Source organism: Borostomias antarcticus, assembly GCF_949987555.1.
Source record: "Borostomias antarcticus genome assembly, chromosome: 19".
Classification (NCBI taxonomy): Eukaryota; Metazoa; Chordata; class Actinopteri; order Stomiiformes; family Stomiidae; genus Borostomias; species Borostomias antarcticus.
The window spans coordinates 4,156,139-4,180,903 of record NC_140252.1 but is presented as its reverse complement, the minus strand read 5'-3'; the positions used below and the strand labels follow the sequence as shown (position 1 = coordinate 4,180,903).

The 24,765-nt window shown below is 45.9% G+C and overlaps 7 protein-coding genes across 7 annotated transcripts; 4 read left to right on the top strand and 3 right to left on the bottom strand.

Moving 5' to 3' along the window:
- Positions 1 to 2,201: 2,201 nt before the first annotated feature.
- Positions 2,202 to 2,579, top strand: LOC311321865 (histone H2B-like; the record flags this gene model as incomplete). Its single annotated transcript, XM_084453880.1, has 1 exon — positions 2,202 to 2,579. The coding sequence occupies one exon, from the start codon at positions 2,202 to 2,204 to the stop codon at positions 2,577 to 2,579; it is 378 nt and encodes a 125-aa protein (XP_084310006.1).
- Positions 2,580 to 5,073: 2,494 nt separating this feature from the next.
- On the bottom strand, positions 5,074 to 5,385 carry LOC311321915 (histone H4; the record flags this gene model as incomplete). The annotated part of the gene is made up of 1 exon (XM_084453929.1): positions 5,074 to 5,385. One exon carries the CDS (start codon positions 5,383 to 5,385, stop codon positions 5,074 to 5,076), a length of 312 nt encoding a protein of 103 aa, XP_084310055.1.
- A 3,635-nt stretch (positions 5,386 to 9,020) lies between these two features.
- On the top strand, positions 9,021 to 9,332 carry LOC311321900 (histone H4; the record flags this gene model as incomplete). The annotated part of the gene is made up of 1 exon (XM_084453914.1): positions 9,021 to 9,332. One exon carries the CDS (start codon positions 9,021 to 9,023, stop codon positions 9,330 to 9,332), a length of 312 nt encoding a protein of 103 aa, XP_084310040.1.
- A 969-nt stretch (positions 9,333 to 10,301) lies between these two features.
- Positions 10,302 to 11,141, bottom strand: LOC311321586 (histone H2B-like; the record flags this gene model as incomplete). The annotated part of the gene is made up of 2 exons (XM_084453580.1): positions 10,302 to 10,658; positions 11,121 to 11,141. 2 exons carry the CDS (start codon positions 11,139 to 11,141, stop codon positions 10,302 to 10,304), a joined length of 378 nt encoding a protein of 125 aa, XP_084309706.1.
- A 3,179-nt stretch (positions 11,142 to 14,320) lies between these two features.
- On the top strand, positions 14,321 to 14,935 carry LOC311321800 (histone H1-like; the record flags this gene model as incomplete). Its single annotated transcript, XM_084453815.1, has 1 exon — positions 14,321 to 14,935. One exon carries the CDS (start codon positions 14,321 to 14,323, stop codon positions 14,933 to 14,935), a length of 615 nt encoding a protein of 204 aa, XP_084309941.1.
- A 2,250-nt stretch (positions 14,936 to 17,185) lies between these two features.
- On the bottom strand, positions 17,186 to 17,572 carry LOC311321861 (histone H2A-like; the record flags this gene model as incomplete). Its single annotated transcript, XM_084453876.1, has 1 exon — positions 17,186 to 17,572. One exon carries the CDS (start codon positions 17,570 to 17,572, stop codon positions 17,186 to 17,188), a length of 387 nt encoding a protein of 128 aa, XP_084310002.1.
- Positions 17,573 to 17,866: 294 nt separating this feature from the next.
- LOC311321585 (histone H3.2) lies at positions 17,867 to 18,277 on the top strand (the record flags this gene model as incomplete). Its single annotated transcript, XM_084453579.1, has 1 exon — positions 17,867 to 18,277. The coding sequence occupies one exon, from the start codon at positions 17,867 to 17,869 to the stop codon at positions 18,275 to 18,277; it is 411 nt and encodes a 136-aa protein (XP_084309705.1).
- Between the last annotated feature and the right edge of the window lie 6,488 nt (positions 18,278 to 24,765).

The window sequence follows — 24,765 nt, the reverse complement described above, 5'->3', positions numbered from 1 at the left end:
CCCAGTCGCCTAGCCGATCCTATCGCAGCCCATGTAGTGAAGATAGGCCTATAGCCTACATGGAAGGACATGTAGGCGCTTATTGTTGAGTGATATGAGCAATTAGCTCTTTCTGGGCTGTGTGATTTGGGATTCTGAACGAGCCTACCTGATGTGAATAGGCGTGGTCGAGGCAGAATGAAATAAATTTGGCTTAATTTCTAGAGATGTTTATCTCAAGCAAGATTGTGTTCTTGAGCACAGTATTTACGCCTACAGGGAATAACAAGATAAGTGACTAAGCGCGAACTGCTAAGAATCAATCTCCTATAGCCTACCATGTTAGACTATTGCTAACAACATGAGTAGAAACTCGAGAATCCAGAGGCGATCAACAGAAGGTGTTTGCTTCAACAAGAGCATACAGTCTCATACAGAGAATACAGTCTCAGTGAGTGTCCTGCAGGAGAGATGCCCTTCGCACATAGGCCTAACAGTTGGATAATATATCTGTTTCTATCAGTTGTCACAGGCTGCTTCTATCAGTTGTCACAGGTGGCTTTTCAGAGTGATGGTTCATCTTATTATAAGTTAGGGCAGTGCCTTCTGTCCAATACTGTTGATTCAGCTGTCTGGTGCCGATTTACACCTTATTGGGGCCACTTTCTGTGGGCCACGGTCATCCCTCCCTGTCCACTCTTCAAAGACTGTTCATTACAAACTTTAGTTTTAATATCCTTTGTTCAAGTCCTAATGTATATGCCTGTCATATGGTCCCTCAATTCCTAGTCCTTACGCACTAGGCTACCTTAGCACCCTAGTCTGGTGACCTTAGTCTGCCCTGCCGCTACTCTGTGACAGCCAAGGCCCAGCTTCTGATTTGCACACACAGGGCCTACTCTGCCAGTGTTGAATCATCCATAAATTGAGATACACAGAGTGCATAGGCTATAGTTAATTTCTAAGGCATGTGAAGACTACTTAAACCTTCTAAATTCACCACTGTAGCCTATAGGCAGCTGCAAATAAATCGCTACACTCAGTCAAGCACAGCTATCTACGATGCAATAGTGAATGATGTCTACTGTGGAATAGTTTTATTTTCTAGGCTATGCAGCCAATTTTGAGATTTATGACTGTGAACACGTCATTAAAAGAATATGGGGAACACGTCTGTCAGATCAACTGGCTGCTGATATCAGTGAGGAGTGAAAGCGGTGAGAGCGACAGTGTGCAGTGGAGCTCTTATGGAAATACCCCAAAATGCCCAATGCCAACATGGTGCCCTGGGCTCAATGCTGACAGGACTTTTAGGGGGCTGGAATTTCAGAGGAAACAAGGGAGGCAAAAAACAACCTGGCGAAGAACTGTGAGCTCGGAACTAAAAATGCCTACCTAACTTGGGACAAGGCACAACATGCTGCACAGGACAGGGCCAGATGGAAGTAGAGAGTCACAGCCTTATGTTCCTCATCCAACCAAAATGATTAAAAGTAAGTTGAGTAAGCAATAACAATCCAACTGCAGACCGTGTCCTTTTGTTAGTGTGACCATATCTAGGCTACCTAGCAACCTGCTTTGGTGTCCTTGTGGACATATCAGGGTTTGTCGTTTGCCAGATTTTGAGAAAGCTGTCCTGTGATGTGTCATGCTAGGTTCAACACTGACCTGAGAATCAACTAGGCTAAGGGCTTCAAAATTCACAAAACTCATCTCCAATGATATATTTCAACTCAACAATGAATTTTAAATTCAACGGAGTCATTATTAAACACTGACTTTATTTTCTGCAAATGCCATCATTTTGCTTACAAAGACTTCACACGCCACTCGCCCATTGTATGCCAATGGGTGGGAGGTGCAAACAAATGTGGGTGGGAGGTGTAAACAAAATGCTTCAACAATGGATGACTATGGAGAAAATGTCCGTATGTGTGTCTCAAATAATTAACTTTTTAATTAACACTCCACAATGGCGGCACTGCTACATCCAATAAAGTGATGTCAGACCACATGCCCCACAGCAGGGAAAGTGGGCTGGGGGGTGAGCGAGTTCCTGAGCATGCGCGGTCAATTTGGTTCGTTGGGGAAACGAGGACGTCAGAGTTCAACGCAGATAATGACGGGAGCCTTGCCTAAACATTTGCATACTCCCCCTACATATACCGGGTGACTACCCGCAGCTTTACATTGGTTCCTGAGAAGCAACGACATCTAGTAAAATGCCCGAACCGGCAGCTAAGTCCGCGCCCAAGAAGGGCTCTAAGAAAGCCGTCTCCAAGACCGCTGTCAAAGGCGGCAAGAAGCGCAGAAAGTCGAGGAAGGAGAGCTACGCTATCTACGTGTACAAAGTCCTGAAGCAGGTCCACCCCGACACCGGCATTTCCTCCAAGGCCATGGGGATCATGAATTCCTTTGTGAACGACATTTTCGAGCGCATTGCCGGAGAGTCATCTCGCCTGGCGCACTACAACAAGCGTTCAACCATCACCTCCAGGGAGATCCAGACCGCCGTGCGCCTGCTGCTCCCCGGTGAGCTGGCCAAGCACGCCGTGTCCGAGGGCACCAAGGCAGTGACCAAGTACACCAGCTCTAAGTAAAGAGGCGGCTTTTCACTCTCCAATCTACCCAAAGGCTCTTTTAAGAGCCACCCACGTTTACTGTTAAAGAATGCAATTCCATGGTGATTGAGCTTGTAGAGTTTGTTCCAAGATTTTGTTCCAAGATTTTCGTATGTCTTGAATGCTACTATAATTAGTCTCCGCATGCGCCTTTTGTTGCCCAATCTAAGATTGTCGTACTTTCTCTAAAGCTGGGGTATTGCGCGCTTTCATCCGCCACTGTGAAACGACATAGCGAGAGATTTTAACTTGCGTTCCACCACATTGCATACTTTAAGTCATCTTCTGCAATATTTTTTTTGATTCCCTTTACCTTTATTTAAACGTAATTCAGTGGCCACAGATTCAACTGGCCCACAAAAATTGAAGTCTGCGGGAATCGGCTAATAAGCACAAATCAGTGCTTGGTCATATTTTGTTTAGATTGGATATGATGTACAAGATGACGTAGACTACAAGATGACTAAGATATGTAATTTTTAAGTAGACCTATGCAATTAGTAGCCTATTGCGGCAGGTGGCAACATTTTGATGAGGATGGGACTCAACCCTGATGGGGAGAATCTGTTTCTGCAGTGATGATTTCAACAGTGTTGGTGGCCAGCTAGTTTTAGGTGAGTTTAGTAGGCCTACAGCAAGGTTGGACATGGAGATGGGTCAAAGACGTGACGCTTGTTTTTCTGTGTCCCTTTCGTTAAGTTTATATTTTTTAGGTTAAAATTTGAAAATAAACTTAAAGATTACTTGCATACATTATTTTCTGACAAAAAAGTTTCCCTAAAAAGTTGTGGTTTTAATTCATTTCGAGAGAATTGTTGAGTAAAAATGGCAAAAATGTCTTAAGTGTTGTAACCATAAAAACTGAGTACAGAAAAATTAAAATTGCTCAAAAGAGCTGAAAGTAATAAAAACAAAACATATAAACTAGTTTGGCATAATCTTACATAAGAACTATTTTAAAGTTAATAAAAGAAGTGGAACTATATTGTTCTGGATATTATAAATAATCCGGGGAATAATGTCAGTCAGGTCAACTTACATAAGTGTCTAGATGGTGTAACCACTATATAAGGAGTTTTTTTATTTTTATTTTTTTAAAAGAAGACAATTTTGGTGGGAAATGTATCACAGAGAAGGACCCCTCTCTGCTCTTCAGGGTTGCATGTCAAGGTTAGTAACTCTCTTAGAAATATTGAGATAATTTGACATTTTAGGGTATTGTCAGGTATGACTAGGTTTACATGTCAAATGGTGTAACCAGTGAAAAACATTGATTATTGATCTTTATCATAAAAACAAGTATTTACTTTAAAAAGTATGTTTGAAAGTAGCTAGGTCATAGCTAGCAATATTTTATGATGCAGCACAAGGACAACTAACCATCTTAAGAAATGTTTAGTTTATTAGTCAGTTTTATTTATGTTCCAAGTATTCTTTCGAGAAAAAGGGGAATTGTCATGTACATCATAGCCTACATGTTATTTGGCCAGTCATTTTATGTTGTGTTGAGACTCAGAGATGGCCTGCCTGATAAGTCAGATACTTGTCTGCCATTTCTTCATTAATACAATATAATAAATGTGGTAAATGTGGATGGTTACACCAATTGACACTGGGTTGTGTCAAATGGTGTAACCAGTGTTCATTAAAATATGAAATTATACAGGAATATTAATTATATTCCTATTCCTATCCAAGCATTATATTCTACTGTAGTGTAACATGTTTTTAGCCATTTTGACATACATTTCCAAAGATTATAACAAAAACCAAGGTGTTTTCAGCATACCATATGACCCGCTCGATGTTGCAAAACTGGTGAAATATTAAAATTTGAGATCACCCTGATAAAATCTATTCCTAGGTAACATGTTGCAATTGATTATTATTATGAGTACATCGACATACTCTAGGTTGATAATATATTGAATTGACCACTTTTCTCTGGTTACACCACTTGACATTTTCAGGCGCATTTGGTCTTACTTTTTGAAGAAAAAAAAAGAAATGTAATTTAAAATGACAAAACCAACAAATACAAAATCCACATATTAACACACCTGATGCATGCTTTTAAAACAATATTTCCCCCATCTTTCCCACCCTTATTTGTCACTGACCCAGATACAGAATATGCATCGCCAATAAGAATTAACATGCAGATAATATGCAGTCTAATAAAATCTGGAACAAGGAATATATACACTGTACATTCATACAGCATGTATAGTATATTTACATGCAGATGACCATGGTAAGCTAGTATCTATACAAGCATAGATGGCCTACAACCAAAAGACAGCCTACGATGATTAATATGAATGTTATCATCAATGCAGGATATGCTGTAGCCTATCACTTTCAGCAATTCCTGTGCTTCATACGATATGGAGACATGGCTTTTAATTGTAGATGTGGGTGGCTCTTAGAAGAGCCGTTGGGTTGGTGGACTACAGAAGTGAGGAGAAAACGCTTATCCGCCGAAGCCGTACAGGGTGCGTCCCTGGCGCTTCAGAGCGTAGACCACATCCATGGCGGTGACGGTCTTTCTCTTGGCGTGTTCGGTGTAGGTCACGGCATCACGGATGACGTTCTCCAGGAATACCTTCAGCACACCGCGGGTTTCTTCGTAGATCAAACCAGAAATACGCTTCACGCCGCCACGACGAGCCAGACGACGGATGGCAGGCTTGGTGATGCCCTGGATGTTATCACGAAGAACCTTGCGATGGCGTTTGGCGCCTCCTTTACCGAGTCCTTTGCCTCCTTTTCCCCGACCAGACATTTTCACACGTTTCTTTAAGACTGTTTTCTACGAAACCGTCGAGCTGAGTGATAAATTCACGACGTGTAGCATGTCTATTATGTCGAAACTGCGGATGTGATTGAACACAGTTTGCGCTCTTCTCTGCTGGGTGGAGCCTCAAGAGTCACGAGATAGAACCTCCTACCTCAGCCCCCCCTCCCCTCACACGTTTCAAACTGCGCCCGTGGAGTCAAATAAAGGATAAGAGCAAGAGACCAAAATGTTTAACGTTTGGTCGCAGGGCCGGCCCTAGGATTCTGGTGGCCCTAAGCAAGATTTTTTTTGGTGGCCCCGCAAAACACTCCCAGCGCAAACACCAAACTAAACGCAAGAAGGAACCGTTCATCTCTTCGTAAGTAATGCCGCGTTCCAGGCAACCCATAACCCGTGTTTTTCCAACCAAAAACAGGGAGCGATAACACAGATGATCACTTCATAATGTTGGACCACATTAAACATTTTCCCCTCTGGGAAATTAAGACTCTCATCTAAATCACCCGGTAAATCACACTTAAGCATTTATTTGGCTGCCAACAGAAACACATATCAAATGAATATGGCTACACAATAAAATGTTTAATGGAAAATAAAGTTTTCAGACAAACTCATAGAAAATGACTGAAATTGTTTCCCCAGACTCTGACGTGGGGTGGGACTCAGAGGAGGGGGAGTCTGCAGTGGTCCTTGACCTGACGGTCGTGCCCGCAGCCGGTTGCAGCCTCCACCTCCAGCGCCACGACCTCCAGTGCCTCCACCTCCAGCGCGCCGGCCTCCACCTCCAGTGCCATCTCCAGCGCCTCCGTCTCCACCGCCCACGCCTCCACCTCCGGCTGCCAGCGTCCCTGCATCAAGGGTCCCTGAGGGAAACCGTCTGGGCTTCCTCTCAGACACTGTGCTGGAGGCCCAGACGGGGACCCTAGAGGCCCAGAGGGACATGGCAGAAGGGATTGGGGGCAGTTGTGCAGCAGTTGGTGGAGGTCACCACACTACACCACCAGAGCCAACAGGACATCCTCACTGCACTTCCTTCCCTCACACATGCTGTCACGGACCTCACACAGTCACTCACTACCACACTCACGGACCTCACACATTCACTCACAAACGCACTCACACACCTCACACAGTCACCCACCAACAGAAAATAAAATGGTAACAATGTGAACCTTACTTGTTTGTGTCTTCATAGCTGGCGCATGACCTCAGCGCGGGCCCTTTGACCCCGCTGGTAACCCTCATGACGGGGAGGGGGTTGAGGGCTTGGGTCCTCATTTTGTGGTGGGGTCTTGACTGGTTCTCATTCTTATCAGCTTTGAATATGTATCTTGGCAAACATAACACAGGATGATGTACAAGGAGGGGACAGATACCTAGTGAAAGTACTATTGGTTGCTAGTAAAAAGACAATAACGAGGGCTTGGTATAAGGTGGAACCCCCAACCAAGGAGCAGTGGCTGGGTGTTGTGGAGGAGATTTATGTTATGGAGAAGTTCACGCATGCATTGAGGATGCAGGAAGGAAAGTTTGAAGGGAGATGGGAAAAATGGATGGATTATAGAAGGAAGTGTGATGATACCACTAATATTGAAATTTTAATATTTGAGTAAGAGAAAAAAGCTGCATTGATGGAAGTACCCATAAGCTGCTATTGTTAGTTTTTATGTTTTATTTTATTGTCGTTGTATGGATGGAATATGCAAATAAAGATTAAAGTAAAAAAGAAAAATAATATGTATCTTGGCTATGCACATACCAACAGGCCAGCCGTCACGCGCAGCGCCTGCCTCCAGTCTAGCCCCTACCCTGCTGTGCGCCAGGATGAATGAGTCATGCGTGGAGCCAGGCCACCGTGCCACTACACTTGTGATGAGCATGTCGGCGTCACATATGATTTGGGTATTTATAGTGTGCACATTTTTGCGATTCACATAGACGTATTCATTCACTGATGGTGCCCTTATGTGGGTGCAGTCGCCATCGCCGTCACCTCTTTGGAGTTCTATCTCGGCCAGTAGGCCGAGTAGCGCCGGATTCATTTAGGCTCGCATTACGCACAGGAGGACTGTCATTTATATGCTTACCAAACAGCAAACAGGTCCACATGATCACATATTAATGACAATCTAATTGGTCAATTATTGCCGTTTGATGGAGTGCCTGCATTAGGTGTGTGACATATAGCGCGGAAAGGTTTGGGACAGCGCATAGGTTAAGTTTGGGGAACAAATCCATATCGGACCATGAATGAGCCGGTTAGAGGACACGTCTAATCTTGCATTGCGATATATGTTTGTGCTGAATTGGGCTATTAGCCTACATGATTGTGCGTTCATGAACTGTCGCTCTTATTCTCTCCATCAAACATTGTAATTCACCGACGCACCACCTGGGTCGCCAGTTCCCCCTGTGTTCAAAAAGGGTGTAGAAAACGGTGTAAATCGGTACGTCTACTTGAGAGGTGTCGTACAAAAGCGCGTAGAAAGGCGACTAAATTTTTGCCCTTTCGGCTTGATAGATCGCGCTGTGGGGGGGGAAAATGGCGTACGCCTGAAATCGGGGAAAAGACCGTGTAAAAAAAGGCGTATCTCAATGATAAATGAGGCCCCTGGTGGCATAGTGGATAAAGTGCCTGATTCCCATGTGGAAGGGCAGGAGTTCAAACCCTGGTATTGGAGACTTTTTGTCACTGGATGTTATACATATATATATAGGGGAACGCCGCTGTCATTACAAGTTTAGCTCAAATGTCGCTTTGTCCTCAATGAAACCGATCCGTACACACCAACATTTAACCGATCCGTGCAGTAGTAAGCTAGCTCCTTTTTCCTCTGTGTGCGCACCCCCTTTATAATGGAGGTCTATGGGCCTCTGCTAAAAACTATGATAAACATGCATTTTCAAGGCAGCCAGCTCGTCCTTTGGGTACCCGCTGTAGGTCCGCAAGCCTTGTGTTATATTCCGCCTGAGGTCCGCCAACTCGTTCATTGGGTAACCGCTGTAGGTCCGCTAGCCTTGTGTTATATTCCGCCTGAGGTCCGCCAACTCGTTCATTGGGTAACCGCTGTAGGTCCGCTAGCCTTATGTTATCTGGGTTTATCCCTTACCTTTGTCCAGAAACAGAAGTTGAACCAATTGCAGCAAAATAGTTAACGTTACAGGAATCATCAGTGTAACTTCTTTAGCCACTGACCATTACCATTAATGTTATATGCTGCTGCTAGTTATAGTGAGGTAACTGGCTATCCCACTCTTATTGTGCTGGATTAGTATTGGAACTGATGTGTCCAGGCGACAAGACCGATCTTCATCTATCAGACATTATTTCATGTCATTTCAATTCACAGCTATTTCAGTGGCATGACTAGCTTCCGTCCTACCCCTCCTTAACAGAAACAAGCCAGCCACGCACATAGGCCAGGCTGGATCTGGCCTGGTTGAGGACGTGCAGCTTGAAGGGTTGGGCTGAGGTAGGAGGTTCTATCTAGTGGGGCTCCACCCAGGCAGAAAAATGCGCCCACTGTGTTCAATCACATCCGCATTCACGACATAATAAACAAGCTACACTTCTGGAATGCAGCAGTCAAGGGAACTACTTGATAGACGAAGTATTAAAAATGTCAGGCCGCGGTAAGGGAGGAAAAGGACTCGGCAAGGGAGGCGCTAAACGCCATCGCAAGGTTCTTCGTGACAACATCCAGGGCATCACCAAGCCTGCGATCCGTCGTCTGGCTCGTCGTGGTGGCGTGAAGCGTATTTCTGGCCTGATCTACGAAGAAACCCGCGGTGTTCTGAAGGTGTTCCTGGAGAACGTCATCCGTGATGCCGTGACCTACACCGAGCACGCCAAGAGAAAGACCGTCACCGCCATGGATGTGGTCTACGCTCTGAAGCGCCAGGGACGCACCCTGTACGGCTTCGGCGGATAAGCGTTTTCTGGATAATTTGTGGCATACCGACCCAACGGCTCTTTTAAGAGCCACCCACATCTACAATTGAAAGCCTTGTCTCTGTCGAATGCTCAGTCATGCGCAATAGATGCGCATAGTAAATGTATGACTACATTTTATTTAAAAGCTCCAGATTAAGTATTGTAAGATATTCTAAGTGCTGTACACAATTGCAGCTCACGAGCGGTAGCGTTAATAAAATCAACCGAGTGCCGTTATCGAATTACGTCAACAATTAAAGACCATCAGGTAGCGGAGTTTCTAAGAGGAAAAGACGTTTTCGCCGTTATTCCGATTGGAATTGTTACAATGAATTGTAGCTTGTTGTAGTCCGCAGTGCAAGTAGCCTAGCCTAGGTCTCCCACTCAAATCGTCCCGGACGGCTTGGAAGTCCAGTTTCTATTGTGAAATATTTGTTTTCGCGTCGAGTCTGGCTGCGAGGCAATGCAAGAATGGCTGCTCCTCCCAACACTGCTGGCATTGTTTTCCTGTAGAAGAGGTTTGAATCCCACTCAACTGTCACCCACCGTAATGGGCTAATAGCCTAGAATCAGTCTACTTCTAGAATCAGTCTACTTGGTCATATTTCGTGATCGGCTACCGACGGGGATGACTCGTAGCTACACTAAATCAATCGTAAATATCATCGCTGTCGACCAAGCCTGCGATCCGTGTATTCTAACGTTACCGGGGGGCTTAGAAGAATAAGAAAAGGCGCGCAATGCCCCAGGCTTACAGAGACCACTGCATTGATCCCCAGAGAGATGGTCAACAAATTACACATTCGGTGATCAATTAATTACAGCACGCATCCCGAGCACACAATGTATACGAAAATTAAACATAAAAATCTAGTCTCTACCATCATGGAATTGCATTATTTTATAGAATATGTGGGTGGCTCTTAAAAGAACCTTTGGGTAGATTGGAGCGTGAAAAGCCGCCTCTTTACTTGGAGCTGGTGTACTTGGTCACTGCCTTGGTGCCCTCGGACACGGCGTGCTTGGCCAGCTCACCGGGGAGCAGCAGGCGCACGGCGGTCTGGATCTCCCTGGAGGTGATGGTTCTACGCTTGTTGTAGTGCGCCAGGCGAGAGGACTCTCCGGCAATGCGCTCGAAGATGTCGTTCACAAAGGAATTCATGATCCCCATGGCCTTGGAGGAAATGCCGGTGTCGGGGTGCACCTGCTTCAGGACTTTGTACACGTAGATAGCGTAGCTCTCCTTTCTCGACTTTCTGCGCTTCTTGCCGCCTTTGACAGCGGTCTTGGAGACGGCTTTCTTAGAGCCCTTCTTGGGCGCGGACTTGGCAGTATATTTAATTTTATTAGGTAAATTTCATGTTACAGGTTATTCACAACTTGGCAATGCCGACACAATATATACATTTACACATATTACAGATAGACAAATAAAGGTTATTTACAAGAAAGTGAAAACGCCTACTAGAAGATCAAGGCTGCTAGAAATAGAATAGGTTTTCTCAGGCTTCAGTTGGCCTGTCAGTATTTAAGTTCATCACAGTTTTAGGAGTGACCAGTTCAGTTCTGGAGATGCTTTCCTTAGGTCCATGGTTCTCCTTCTTCTTAGTTCAGTCCGTACACTCCTGAAGACCTCATCAGCATCAATAAAAATATTGTCCGTTGTCATTTTACAACGTGTTTTCCATATTTTAAAAACAGTTATACAAATACATATCCAAAATAATAAATGGGCTTCTACAGTGCTGTCAAAGTTATTATATAAGGTGCTTCTATGGCATGGTACCTTTAATCCTATGTCGCTCATTTTTTGCCATATTGTTTTGGATCTATCACAATCTATAAGAAGATGCCCAATGGTTTCTTTTTCTATGTTGCAGGTTGGCATCGGACAGCCGGTTCGGGCATTTTTCTAAGTGTCGTTTCTTCTCAAGAACAAATGTAAAGCGGCGGGTAGTCACCCGGTATATGTAGGGGGAGTATGCAAATGTTTAGGCAAGGCTCCCGTCATTTTCTCCGTTGAACTCTGACGTCCTCGTTTCCCCAACGAACCAAATTGACCGCGCATGCTCAGGAGATCCCTAACCCCCAGCCCACTTTCCCTGCTGTGGGGCGTGTGGTCTGACGTCAATTTATTGGATGTAGCAGTGCCGCCATTGTGGAGTGTAGTCCAAAATCCCTATGGGGAAAATTAATTATTTGAGACACATATGGACATTTTCTCCATGGTCATCCATTGTTGAAGCATTTTGTTTACACCTCCCACCCACATTTGTTTGCACCTCCCACCCATTGGCATATAATGGGCGAGTGGTGCGTGAAGTCTTTGTAAACAAAATGATGGCATTTGCAGAAAATAAAGTCAATGATTAATAATGACTCCGTTGAATTTAAAATACATTGTTGAGTTGAAATACATCATTGGAGATGAGTTTTGTGAATTTTGAAGCCCTTATCCTAGTTGATTCTCAGGTCAGTGTTGAACCTAGCATGACACATCACAGGACAGCTTTCTCAAAATCTAGCAAACGACAAACCCTGATATGTCCACAAGGACACCAAAGCAGGTTGCTAGGTAGCCTAGAAATGGTCACACTAACAAAAGGACACGGTCTGCAGTTGGATTGTTATTCCTTACTCAACTTACTTTTAATCCTCTTGGTTGGTTGAGGAACATAAGGCTGTGACTCTCTGCTTCCATCTGGCCCTGTCCTGTGCAGCATGTTGTGCCTTGTCCCAAGTTAGGTAGCCATTTTTAGTTCCGAGCTCACAGTTCTTCGCCAGGTTGTTTTTTGCCTCCCTTGTTTCCTCTTAAATTCCACCCCACTAAAAGTCCTGTCAGCATTGAGCCCAGGGCACCATGTTGGCATTGGGCATTTTGGGGTATTTCCATAAGAGCTCCACTGCACACTGTCGCTCTCACCGCTATCACTCCTCACTGATATCAGCAGCCAGTTGTTCTGACAGGCGTGTTCCCCATATTCTTTTAATGACTTGTTCACAGTCATAAATCTCAAAATTGGCTGCATAGCCTAGAAAATAAAACTATTCCACAGTAGACATCATTCACTATTGCATCGTAGATAGCTGTATCTGCTTGACTGAGTGTAGCGATTTATTTGCAGCTGCCTATAGGCTACAGTGGTGAATTTAGAAGGTTTAAGTAGTCTTCACATGCCTTAGAAATAAACTATATGTACTCTGTGTATCTCAATGATGGATGATTCAACACTGGCAGAGTAGGCTCTGTGTGTGCAAATCAGAAGCTGGGCCTTGGCTGTCACAGAGTAGCGGCAGGGCAGACTAAGGTCACCAGACTAGGGTGCTAAGGTAGCCTAGTGCGTAAGGACTAGGAATTGAGGGACCATATGACAGGCATATACATTAGGACTTGAACAAAGGATATTAAAACTAAAGTTTGTAATGAACAGTCTTTGAAGAGTGGACAGGGAGGGATGACCGTGGCCCACAGAAAGTGGCCCCAATAAGGTGTAAATCGGCACCAGACAGCTGAATCAACAGTATTGGACAGAAGGCACTGCCCTAACTTATAATAAGATGAACAATCAATCTGAAAAGCCACCTGTGACAACTGATAGAAGCAGCCTGTGACAACTGATAGAAACAGATATATTATACAACTGTTAGGCCTATGTGTGAAGGGCATCTCTCCTGCAGGACACTCACTGAGACTGTATTCTCTGTATGAGACTGTATGCTCTTGTTGAAGCAAACACCTTCTGTTGATCGCCTCTGGATTCTCGAGTTTCTACTCATGTTGTTAGCAATAGTCTAACATGGTAGGCTATAGGAGATTGATTCTTAGCAGTTCCCGCTCAGTCACTTATCTTGTTATTCCCTGTAGGCGTAAATACTGTGCTCAAGAACACAATCTTGCTTGAGATAAACATTTCTAGAAATTAAGCCAAATTTATTTCATTCTGCCTCGACCACGCCTATTCACATCAGGTAGGCTCGTTCAGAATCCCAGAATCACACAGCCCAGAAAGAGCTAATTGCTCATATCACTCTATAGGCCTATCTTCACTACATGGGCTGCGATAGGATTGGCTAGGCGACTGGGCTCCTGCGTTCTCTATAATTCTCATGGCACAATAGCCCACTCAAGATGCGATTCAGACATTTTTATAGCAAGGTCATCAAATTCAGTAAAAAGAAAACGACGCGTGTGTGTTGTGATGGTTGCTTGTCACTTTTTGCAATCCTATGTAACGCAGCCGGTGCGCCTCAGGTCACTTCACTGCATAGGCTACCAACCAAACGAGGACATTGCCCCAGACGAGGGGTGTAATAGGCGACAGACGGTCCAAAAAGACCATTCGGAGTCATTCTGCTGGGAATCCAAATGTGAAGCACCCAGGGAGGGCGAAAGGTAGCCTATACACACGGGCAGACACCAGCTTGATAGGGACCAGGTCTCCGCCCCAGTTTCAACGCTGTGCTTTACGCACCCCAAAAGAGACCCCGTTTAAAAACATCGGCACCACTTCTGTGTACCCTAAATCATTTTAGCCCCTTGCCAGACAACTTGGCTCACTGGGCAACGATTTCTGTCCATAATCGCATGCACTTTTAGACATTTTAGGAGTCAAATGCCACTGGAAATCTAGTGCGCACGGCTCCATCCGAGAGATGAACGGCGGTGTTTTTACCCGGTCGCGAATAAACAGACGAGGCCGCCGCCTCCCAAACCACTTTATTTCGAACGACAAATAGGCTGCTCGCTGTCACATTCGCTTTCGGACTTGTGCTCCACTGCAACTTTGATTTTTAGCCCTTTATACACCAGGAGAAAACACAGGAGGAACATCATTTTGGTAACCGAGAGCTCCTCGGTGGTGGAGCTGAGTCCACACGGTTCTCATGGCGCGTTTAAGGCCAACCCCTCGCAGCGTCGAGGACTCACAGTCAGCAGGACCGACATACAGTACGTGTGTGATACCGCAGAGCAAACTCAAGATAGACATGGCAGAAGTCGCCCCAGCTCCCGCAGCCGCCGCTCCGGCCAAGGCACCCAAGAAGAAGGCAGCAGCCAGGCCCAAGAAAGTGGGACCCAGCGTCGGCGACCTGATCGTCACGGCTGTTTCCGCCTCCAAGGAGAGGAGCGGTGTCTCCCTGGCAGCGGTCAAGAAGGCACTGGCTGCCGGCGGCTACGACGTGGAGAAGAACAACTCCCGCGTCAAGATCGCCGTCAAGAGCCTCGTCACCAAGGGCACTTTGGTACAGACCAAAGGAACTGGCGCCTCCGGTTCCTTCAAGATCAACAAAGCAGCCGAGGCGAAGGTAAAGAAGCCAGCTAAGAAGCCCGCCGCCCCGAAGGTCAAGAAGGTAGCAGCCAAGAAGCCCGCTGCAGCCAAGAAGCCCAAAAAGGTCGTGGCTAAGAAGCCTGCAGCCGCCAAGAAATCTCCCAAGAAAGCCAAGAAGCCCGCAGCTAAGAAGGTGGCAAAGAGCCCCAAAAAGGCCAAGAAGCCCGCGACACCCAAAAAAGCCCCAGCCAAGAGCCCCAAGAAGGCCGTCAAGCCCAAAGCTGCCAAGCCCAGGGCTGCCAAGGCGAAGAAGGCTGCCCCCAAGAAGAAGTAAACGTCTGCTTTCTGTCCTCTTTACTATTACAAAGGCTCTTTTAAGAGCCACCCAACCAACTCCATAAAAGCGCATCTCCATGTATGGCCACCGAATTCACGCGGGCGCACACCCAACCGTAATAATTCCGATATAAAGCACTTAATTGCGAGACAAAATCTAATGGCACTGAAAACGTGTTGTAGGCCTACACACGCTGGTGTTTCATTATAATACACTTCCACAGCACTGATAATGGGAGGCTATGAATTTCAACTGTAGGGTAAAAAACTATTGTATTATCTGATGCATGTGCATGGTCAACTGGCGTGCACAGGGATCAGATCGACGCGTAGTTTATTCAACATGTCTTTTTGGCGCTCGTTCATAAAGATCAGGACTGCGCAGTCAATGATCAGAGCTGATCGCCGCCATGCTGTGACCCTTGCATTGTGGCTAAATTTCGTCCATTATTGTATAAGTCTACGAGGAGATCAAGCCATTTATACAAGGACGTCTAATTAGGTAGGACAAACAGGCATGACAAACTAGGTCAGGGGTGGCCAACCAGTCAGAGACTAAGAGCCACAACAATTACTGTGGTACCACCCAGAGCCACACCATATATACCAGCGTTTCTCAACCTTTTTTTCAGTCACCGCACCCTTCATAAGTACTTAAAATCACAAGGCACCCCAGTCTAAAATAAGAAGAAAAACATTATTGTCCATTAAATATACATTTAAAGTTAATTTATTTAAAATGAATACATACAACAAGATATTTTCTGACATAATATATTTTGGACTGGGCTGGGTTAGGCTGGACTGGGCTGGGTTAGGCTGGGCTGGACTGTGTTAGGCTGGGCTGGGCTGGGTTAGGCTGAACTGGGCTGGGTTAGGCTGGGCTGGACTGGGCTGGGTTAGGCTGGGCTGGACTGGGTTAGGCTGGGTTGGGCTGGACTGGGCTGGAGATTTGAGGCTTTGAAATGTCCCAATGATGTCTGGCATATCAGACAGAATGGCTTACCATTACGTTCTATGAAGAAAAAATTACTCTCCCCACTCGGGTAAAAAATGTCCTGTGTTCGTCTTCAGATTTTCTTTTAGCTGCGCATTTCTTTCCAGCCATTCTTTGGTTGTGTACAGTAGCCTAGGCTACGTTAGCTTTTGTCTTATTATTATTATTATTACTTAAATTATTTAGTTTACAATAGGTGCGTTTACATGACAAATATTTTTCAATCTGGTTGATTTCAAGCTGATTTCAGCTTGAGCGTATACATGGGATACAAAGTAAACTGGTTGGATGTTTACATGCGACAACGAAACAAATGTTTCGAACGCGCACGCAGCCGTGAGTGATTGCGTTACGATGGTTACAAACAGCTGACTACGGAACTGTCGAGCGTGCCTTGATTAGTCAAGTCTTGAGCATGCGCAAAATGAACGCAGAACGCAGCATCAATCCGTTTCAAGGTAGTATACATGACGGACCAAACGGTTTCGAAAAGGTTTAAACTACCTCCTTGAAAGCGATTGGGATTTCAGTCGGATTGAGGTGTTTATATGACATATTTTCAATCGGTTTGGTCTTCCAAACCTATTTGAAACCGATTCAAACTGTCCATGTAAACGCACCTAATAATTTTGTTACCAAGGTGATTTGCTACCTATATGATTGGTTTGAAGTGGTTCTCACGCGACTTCCTCACTAGCGAAACGAATCATGATTTTATGACAAATCTGCAATACACTAAAATGGGCGGGAAATGCACAGCGAAACTAGAGAGAGAGAAACGTTCTTATGGATGAATGAATTTATTTTTTAATGAAAGGATGGAAGAGCCGCAAGCAAACTTTTTTGGGGGGATGGATGGAGGAGCCGCACATTGACGGGCAAAGAGCCGCATGCGGCTCGCGAGCCGCGGGTTGGCCACCCCTGAACTAGGTCATTCATGCAGCACACTTCATCCACAAAGGCAACACGAAGCGTTTCAATTAAACAGGTTTTAAATTAAAACAATGACAAGTCAAGAGTAATACAACTATGCCCAATAACGAATATTTTAAAGCAATCCAAAAACATGTCTGCAATACCTTCAAACCAGACTGAATTAGCTAAATTTCAAGCATCAAGCTCATGTAGGCGAATGTGCCTCAAATCGGGAGAGAGAACAATGGAAATACACGTTGCACTTTTAAGAATAGAAGTGGGTGGCTCTTAAAAGAGCCTTTGGGATTATTGGGAGAATTCACGTCAGTGGCGACTTCACTTGGCTTTGACAGCCTTCTCGGTCTTCTTAGGGAGAAGCACTGCCTGGATGTTGGGCAGCACGCCGCCCTGGGCGATCGTCACACCTCCGAGAAGTTTGTTGAGCTCCTCGTCGTTGCGGACAGCCAGCTGGAGGTGACGGGGGATGATACGACTCTTCTTGTTGTCGCGGGCAGCGTTGCCGGCCAACTCCAGGATCTCAGCAGTCAGGTACTCGAGCACAGCGGCCAGGTAAACCGGTGCACCGGCTCCCACACGATGGGCATAGTTGCCCTTACGGAGAAGTCTATGAACACGACCCACCGGGAACTGGAGACCGGCGCGAGATGATCGGGTCTTGGCCTTGGCCCTTGCTTTGCCTCCTGTTTTCCCTCTTCCGCTCATGTTCAGTATCGAAGTATTTCAGAAACTGAGTGGCCTGATACCACTGCGGTCGGATAATTATACCTTACGTAAAGTGGCGCTCTTTTGCCTTTGTCGCCTTATCCAATCCCAGGCTCCATGTTAATGTCCAATGCGGAGAAAGAGGCGATAGCCAGCCAATGAAGTCGCCCAGAGAGGCCGTCCAATCAGCGCACGACAGCGGACGTTATAAAAATGGCACATTACCTTCTGTAAACCTACAAGACTCTTCGTGGAAAGTTTTAACTTCAACTCGCGGAGAAGACATATGAAATCATGGCCAGAACCAAGCAGACCGCCCGTAAATCCACCGGTGGCAAAGCCCCGAGGAAGCAGCTCGCCACCAAGGCGGCTCGTAAGAGCGCACCCGCCACCGGCGGTGTGAAGAAGCCTCATCGTTACAGGCCCGGCACGGTAGCCCTGAGAGAGATCCGTCGTTACCAGAAGTCTACCGAGCTGTTGATCCGCAAGTTGCCCTTCCAGCGCCTGGTGAGGGAAATCGCTCAAGACTTCAAGACCGACTTGCGCTTCCAGAGCTCTGCTGTGATGGCCCTGCAGGAGGCCAGCGAGGCATACCTGGTCGGCCTCTTCGAGGACACCAACCTGTGCGCCATTCACGCCAAGAGGGTGACCATCATGCCCAAGGACATCCAGTTGGCCCGCCGCATTCGCGGAGAACGCGCCTAAAATTGTCCTGACTTGCTTCATCATTTCAACATCCCCCAAAGGCTCTTTTAAGAGCCACCTCATTATCTCTAATAATGAAGCCAATGTGTTCCTATTGCAACCTGCACAGTCTAGTGCGTCCTAATGGGGACTGTTAGTTCTACTACGCTGTCCATTCACCACCATCATGACATCCACGTATACAATGCAATTATTTGTGTGCATTGACCTTACGCCCAGCCATGGATTTCAGCTTGTACCGCCTTTTTTGACACCCAAGAAGAGAACTTGGAACGGAATGAAAGTCAGACTTTAGTCCCTTCCATTATTTGATTACAGCCTCAGAGAAAGTATGAACATAGTTTAAAAATGGTTTATTCAAACACTAGTAACATGCTTTGTTTAGCGTATGAGGTGGTTTAAACAAGTGAATAGCCGTTCAATCTATTTTAACGTGATGGGAAAACCACAGCAAAGTGAGATTAAGGTTGTTTTTTTGTCTTGTTACTTTTTCCTCCTGCGTTGTGGTATGTTACAGGTGGACTATTTAAGTGTACCATACCTAAACAATACCACAAAGCGAGAAAAAACAGTCACAACAAGCAACAAAAAAAGCCTTTTATCTCCCTCTAGTGGCTATAGTTATAAATTACATTCTGATGGATTTCCATCAACTCTATATCTTTTGACTGTGGTGCCTGTCTTTACCTGTCTTTTGGCAACCCCTATGTCTTCTCATTTGGATAGTTGAGAACAGATTGTAGCACAGCTAAGACAGACCTCCATCCTGTCAGTCACAGTGTGAAATAGTACTGTATCCCTCCACGGTTCCTTCAGGTCAAATGGGAGCTGAAGGAGGTGGATGTTGATGGTCCCCAGCCCAGTAGGTTCAGCTGCAGCACCATAACACCAGTGGCACACACATTTTTAATCCATACATACAGTTCACCTGTGTATTTACATGGAACCCATATATTGTATTGCATATTATATCGACCTAAACCTATTTCGTGTCGTTTGAATGTGGCTGTTGTAACAGTGCAATTTCCCCTCTGGAATTAATGAAGTACCTGCCTGCCTGCTGAAGGTCCAGAAACAGCAGTAGGGCCGATATTCAGTTCCAGTTAATATGAGCAGAGGCTATTAGGTAAACACCTCCAACACCAACGTGGATGATAAGTGCACCAATATTGTTACTTGTTTCCTCTCACCCTCCGGATCCCATTTCACCCCGATTCACATTTAGGGGCCACAATATGTAGTTAGTCAGCCTCACTAATTGAAAAAGGAGAAAAGCCTCAATTGGGTCCATGTCTTTTGTATGGGGGTTGTAGTGCATTGGCTACACAAACCAAATGATAAACCTACCAATATCAATCACATATATTTTGAATCATTTGGAAAATGGACTACTGTTAAATCAGTTGTCTCTGCATTACCCCTGTACAGGGGTCCGAGTCCTGCCCTCCTGTAACAGGAACTTACCAGCCCAGCGACTTCTCGTTCGTGTTAGTTTCTAATAGATAGTTTAGGCAGGTGAGGAGATTTGTCTTTAGCTTCTAACAGTCTTTCCCAGAGCCCACCCTGCCTATGCTCCAGCAGCACCCCCTATGACCTGAGAGGGGGGATACAGAACAGGAGCCAAATCAGGTTCACCACTGCTCTTCTCTAAAGGAGATGTCTGTTGACGTGGTTGCTAGAATTAGGTTTTAGCAGCTAGTATACTTCAGCTACAAGGGTGTGTCGTTTACAAACCAGGGCAACCTATAAGAATAACAATGTGTGCATCACCTAAAATTTCACATCACCTAACATTTCACATCAATCAATCAATCAATCAATCAAAGCTTTATTTTTATAGCGCATTTCATACCCAGAGGCAACACAATGCGCTTTACAGAGAACAAGGGAGGTGGGCATACGACCCACTCTCTACATATTCCAGAGGGAAGCAAAAAAACAGTAATCACCCGGGGGCCCGATAAGTGAGCTGTAAAAATTCTTCCCTGACCCTTCTCAACAAGGAGTATGTTTGTTGCTCCAGGAGTATGTTTGTCTACCGGCTAAGAACATTTATAAAGCAATACATTACATTAAATTATATTTCAGAGTAAGAGAGGCTAAAAAGCATCATAGGAGAGAGGACATTCTACGGACATGCTACGACATCCACAGCAGACACGGGGGTATCTATCGGACTCCGGGAGGTCTGCTGGTGACAGTGGGTCATCCACTGGACCTGGTTAGAAGATAGGAGGGAGAGAGAGAGGCACTAGGGAGAGGGAAGGCAGAACAGGGTTAGTAGCACATAGAGCCATACAGACCACACAGATATTGAGACAGGCAAGCTGGGGCAAGCTCCTGGATTATATTTGTCTAATGGCTAAGAACATTTAAAGAACAATAAATTACATTAAATTACATTTTCAGAGCAAGAAAGGCTAAGAGCATCAGGTCCAGGCCTAAGCCGGATGTGGACTGATGTGTGTCTGTGTGTGTGTGTGTGTGTGTGTGTGTACTAAATACTACGACATCCACAGCTCCACAGCTGACACTGGACCTGGTTAGAGGATAAGAGGGAGAGAGAGAGGCGCTAGGGGAGGCAGAAAACGGTTAGTAGCACACTGAGCCATTGAAGCAACACAGCTGTCAGAACAGAACAAGCCTGTTTCAGGGTAACCAGCTTCTGTACACTACTTGATATACATACAGTGCATAGCAGGATAAATACCAATGTATACAGAGGATTCACAGGTAGGTTTGAGGCTGCCTTTCTGTGTGTCAAGGTCCTAGCTAGTGATTGTAGGCTAGGTCGAAAAGGTACGTCTTGAGGTCTCGCTTGAAGACCTCCGTTGACATAAACAAAGTACCATAGATAATGATGAGATACTTTTACTTTTTATAATGCTCAATAAATGATTTATTTTGAATAGAAGCTCCATTTCTAGAGGCAGATTCATGCAATATGTAAGGTATTACCAAATTACATCAATCACAATCACACAACAAATGGCAACATGGTTGGAGAGATTCTATAAAGATGGCCTATCATACCCTATATGGACAAAAGCTGTTATAGCTGCAAACGGGGGACCAACTCCTTATGAATGCCTATGAATTTAGAAAGGGATGTCATAAAAGCTCCTCTAAGTGTAATGTGTAGACATCCCAATACTTTTGTCCATATAGTGTATATAAAAAAAAACTATCGGTGCTTCTTACCTACAGGACCAAACACACCTCATGTGAGAGATATTGTGGCGACATGATCAATCAAGCAATCAATCAAGCAATCAATCAATCAAAGCTTTATTTGTATAGCGTATTTCATACACAGAGGCAACACAATGCGCTTTACAGAGAACAAGGGAGGTGGGCATAGGCCCCACCCCTACATATTCCAGAGGGAAGAAAAAAAAAAACAGTATCACCCAGGGAGAGAAAAATGAGCTGTAAAAATTATTCCCTGACCCCTCTCAACAAGATGATCAAGCAAGCTCCTGGAGTATGTTTGTCCAACTGTTAAGAACATTTATAGAGCAATAGATTACATTAAATTACATTTTCAGAGCAAAAGGGGTTAAAAAGAGCATAGGAGAGACATGGTAAACACTGGTGTATTTCTGTGTGAGCGTGAGTGTGCCTGGGTCCAGGTAGAGGCAGGGGTCGGGGGTAGGGTGGGGGTGGGAAAAGGATACGGACCCGGGTTAGGGTGAGGGGAAGGGGGACTGGGCCCCAAGTCCAGGCCTAAAGCCGTAAGTGGACTGGTGTATGTCTGTGTGTACGTGTGTGTGTGTGTGTGTGTCTGTGTGTGTACGTGTGTGTGTGTGTGTGTTACCTAAATGCTACTCACTTTACCGAGACCAATGGGAGGGTGGGCATAGTTCCCACCCCTACATATTCCAGAGGGAAGCAACAAAAAAAAAAAACAGTTTCACCAGGGGCCAGAAAAGTGAGCCGTAACAATTATTCCCTGACCTCTCTCAACGAGACGATCGAGCAAACTCCTGGAAAATGTTTGTCTATTAAACTTATACAGAGCAGTAAACATGGGCTATATACTTCATAAGAGAGACATGACTAACAGGAGAGTGCACAAATAGTTACAGAGAAGTTGCCTACATGGTAGGCCATTATGTGTTAGCTATCACTGTAGTCTATAATATGATATTTGAGTGAATCATATAACAAAGCACAATAAGCACTTAGCATAACAGGCTCATAGAGAATGCCGCAAGGCAGAGGTGGGGAAACAGAAAGCGGAGAGCCAAAGGTAAAACATGGGTAGGGTTGGGTGGGTAGGGACAGCTGACGACACAGTGTGGGAAGGAGGAGCCAGTGGTCCGGTTCCAGTTCCTGCTTGGTTGTTGCCTACTCACCTTCCCGTATCCTGTATCACCTGCACCTCATCCCTCATTACCCTTAGCATTAAAGGAGTAGTAAAGGGAAAAATCATGTTTAGCCCTGTTTTAAGGTTACTTATGATCATATACAATGGTTCAGATGAAAAAGTTGAGAAAACTAGCACGTTTGAGAAAGTGATGATTGCTCTACCACCGTTTTGGTCAGACAATGGATGTGGGTGGGCACCGTGAAAAATCATTCAAAAAACATGTTAAACTCTCAATTTCAAAGACAGCCAAATGGTCGGGCTGGAGAGGGATATTTCTCAGGGAACCCCGCCCCTCGAGCACTCGCTGGCATCCCACCTGGTCCCGGGGGCCTCATGGGCGTCCAGCAGGACAGCGCAGCTACCTGGGGCCAAGGCGACACAATGAGTTTAACATGTTTTTGAATGATTTTTCAAGGTGCCCACCCACATCCATTGTATGACCTAAACGGTGGTAGAGCAATTATCAGACTTTCTCAAAAGTGCTAGTTTTGTCAATGTTTTGATCTGAACAATTGAATATGATCATAAGTAACCTTAAAACAGGGCTAAACATGCATTTTCCCTTTACTACTCCTTTAAAAAAAATAATCCGGCTCAAAGTGGGCTAAGCTAAACCGGCTATATCTGGTATATGTTTAGCCTAGACTTCTATTAGACGTATTTTGCTTGCTGGGCAGCGTGAGTCACATCTGCTTTAGCAGGAAAAGACTGCGGCTCGAGCCGTTCTTTTAGCTGCAGCGAGACCTGCCGTGGTCAATTCTGACTCTTTCACAGAAGACCCAGCGGCTCTAGCCAAGAACATTACAGTAGCTGAAACAGGAGGAGATGCGGACTGTATATGACAACCAGGATAACGTTGCATTGTGTTTGCTTTATGGGCAGTGGGTGATGTGCCTACACCCCCCCCCCCGGGGCGGCTGTAGCTCAGGAGGTAGAGCGGGTCGTACAATGATCATCGGACATGTCGAAGTGTCCTTGGGCAAAGTGAACACTGAACAGCAAATTGCTCCCAATGAGCAGGCTAGCACCTTGCATAGCAGCTGCCGCCATTGGTGTGTGAATGTGTGTGTGAGTGGGTGAATGAGAGGCCATTGTAAAGCGCTTTGGATAAAAGTGCTATATAAGTGCAGTCCATTTACCATTTACCATTACCATTTACTTCATTCCTCAACAGGGAAACTTGCTCACCACCGCTCTTAACACAGCGTGGTGTGGGCACACCACCACCATCAATAGGTGCGTCTCTTCTTAACCCAAGCCGGAAGCGGAGCGGTGGGCGCGCTTGAAGACACCGGTCCGGTCCCGGCACCCTGGGTGGGGTAGGCAGGGGGAGGTCGCGGGGGAGGAGCCGCGCCCGCAGTCCAGGAGCCCGGGCGAACCGGTCCATGGGCCGTAGCGGGGCGGGACCCCGTGGCAGGTTGTTTAACCTTGACGTGCCGGCACACTGCGCTCCCCCGGAGCAGCGAGGTGGCGAGCGAGGAGGAGCCGGTCCTGCTCCTGGCTGCGACACTGCTCCAGGATGTTAGACACAGCCGCCCCAAACAACCCCTCCCTACTGACCGGTGAGTTGAGGAGGATACCTTTGTTTTCCTCACGCAGACGAGTCAGGGAGAGCCATAGGTGGCGCTGCTGCACCACCGACATGGCCATCACTCCACCCAGACAGGAGGCGGAGATTCTCACAAGCTGAGCAACGGCTCCGGCGGCTTCGGCCATCTCCGCTCTCCTGTCTTCATCCATAGAGGTGGGGGTTTTCTCCATAGCCAGCTGGCCGATGTAAATGGACAGCATAGCAATAGAGGAGGAGGCAGCCACGGCCTGCACGGCCAGCGAAAAACAAGGTTGTCTTGGGGGGGAACATAGGACCCGGGGAACATAGAACCCTTTTTTGGGGGGAACATAGGACCCGGGGAACATAGGACCCGGGGAATACAGGGATGACCCCGCTTGGGGAATGGTACCGCTGCTCTGTCTCTGCCTCTTCGCTTCTACCATGAGTTCACATCTCCCACCCAGGCTGCTCTGCTTGAGATGCCTCTCGTTATATTTTTACAGAAAGCTATCATTAACTTATTGCCAACATGGGCAGCACCAAGTCCTCCATTTACAACACTTG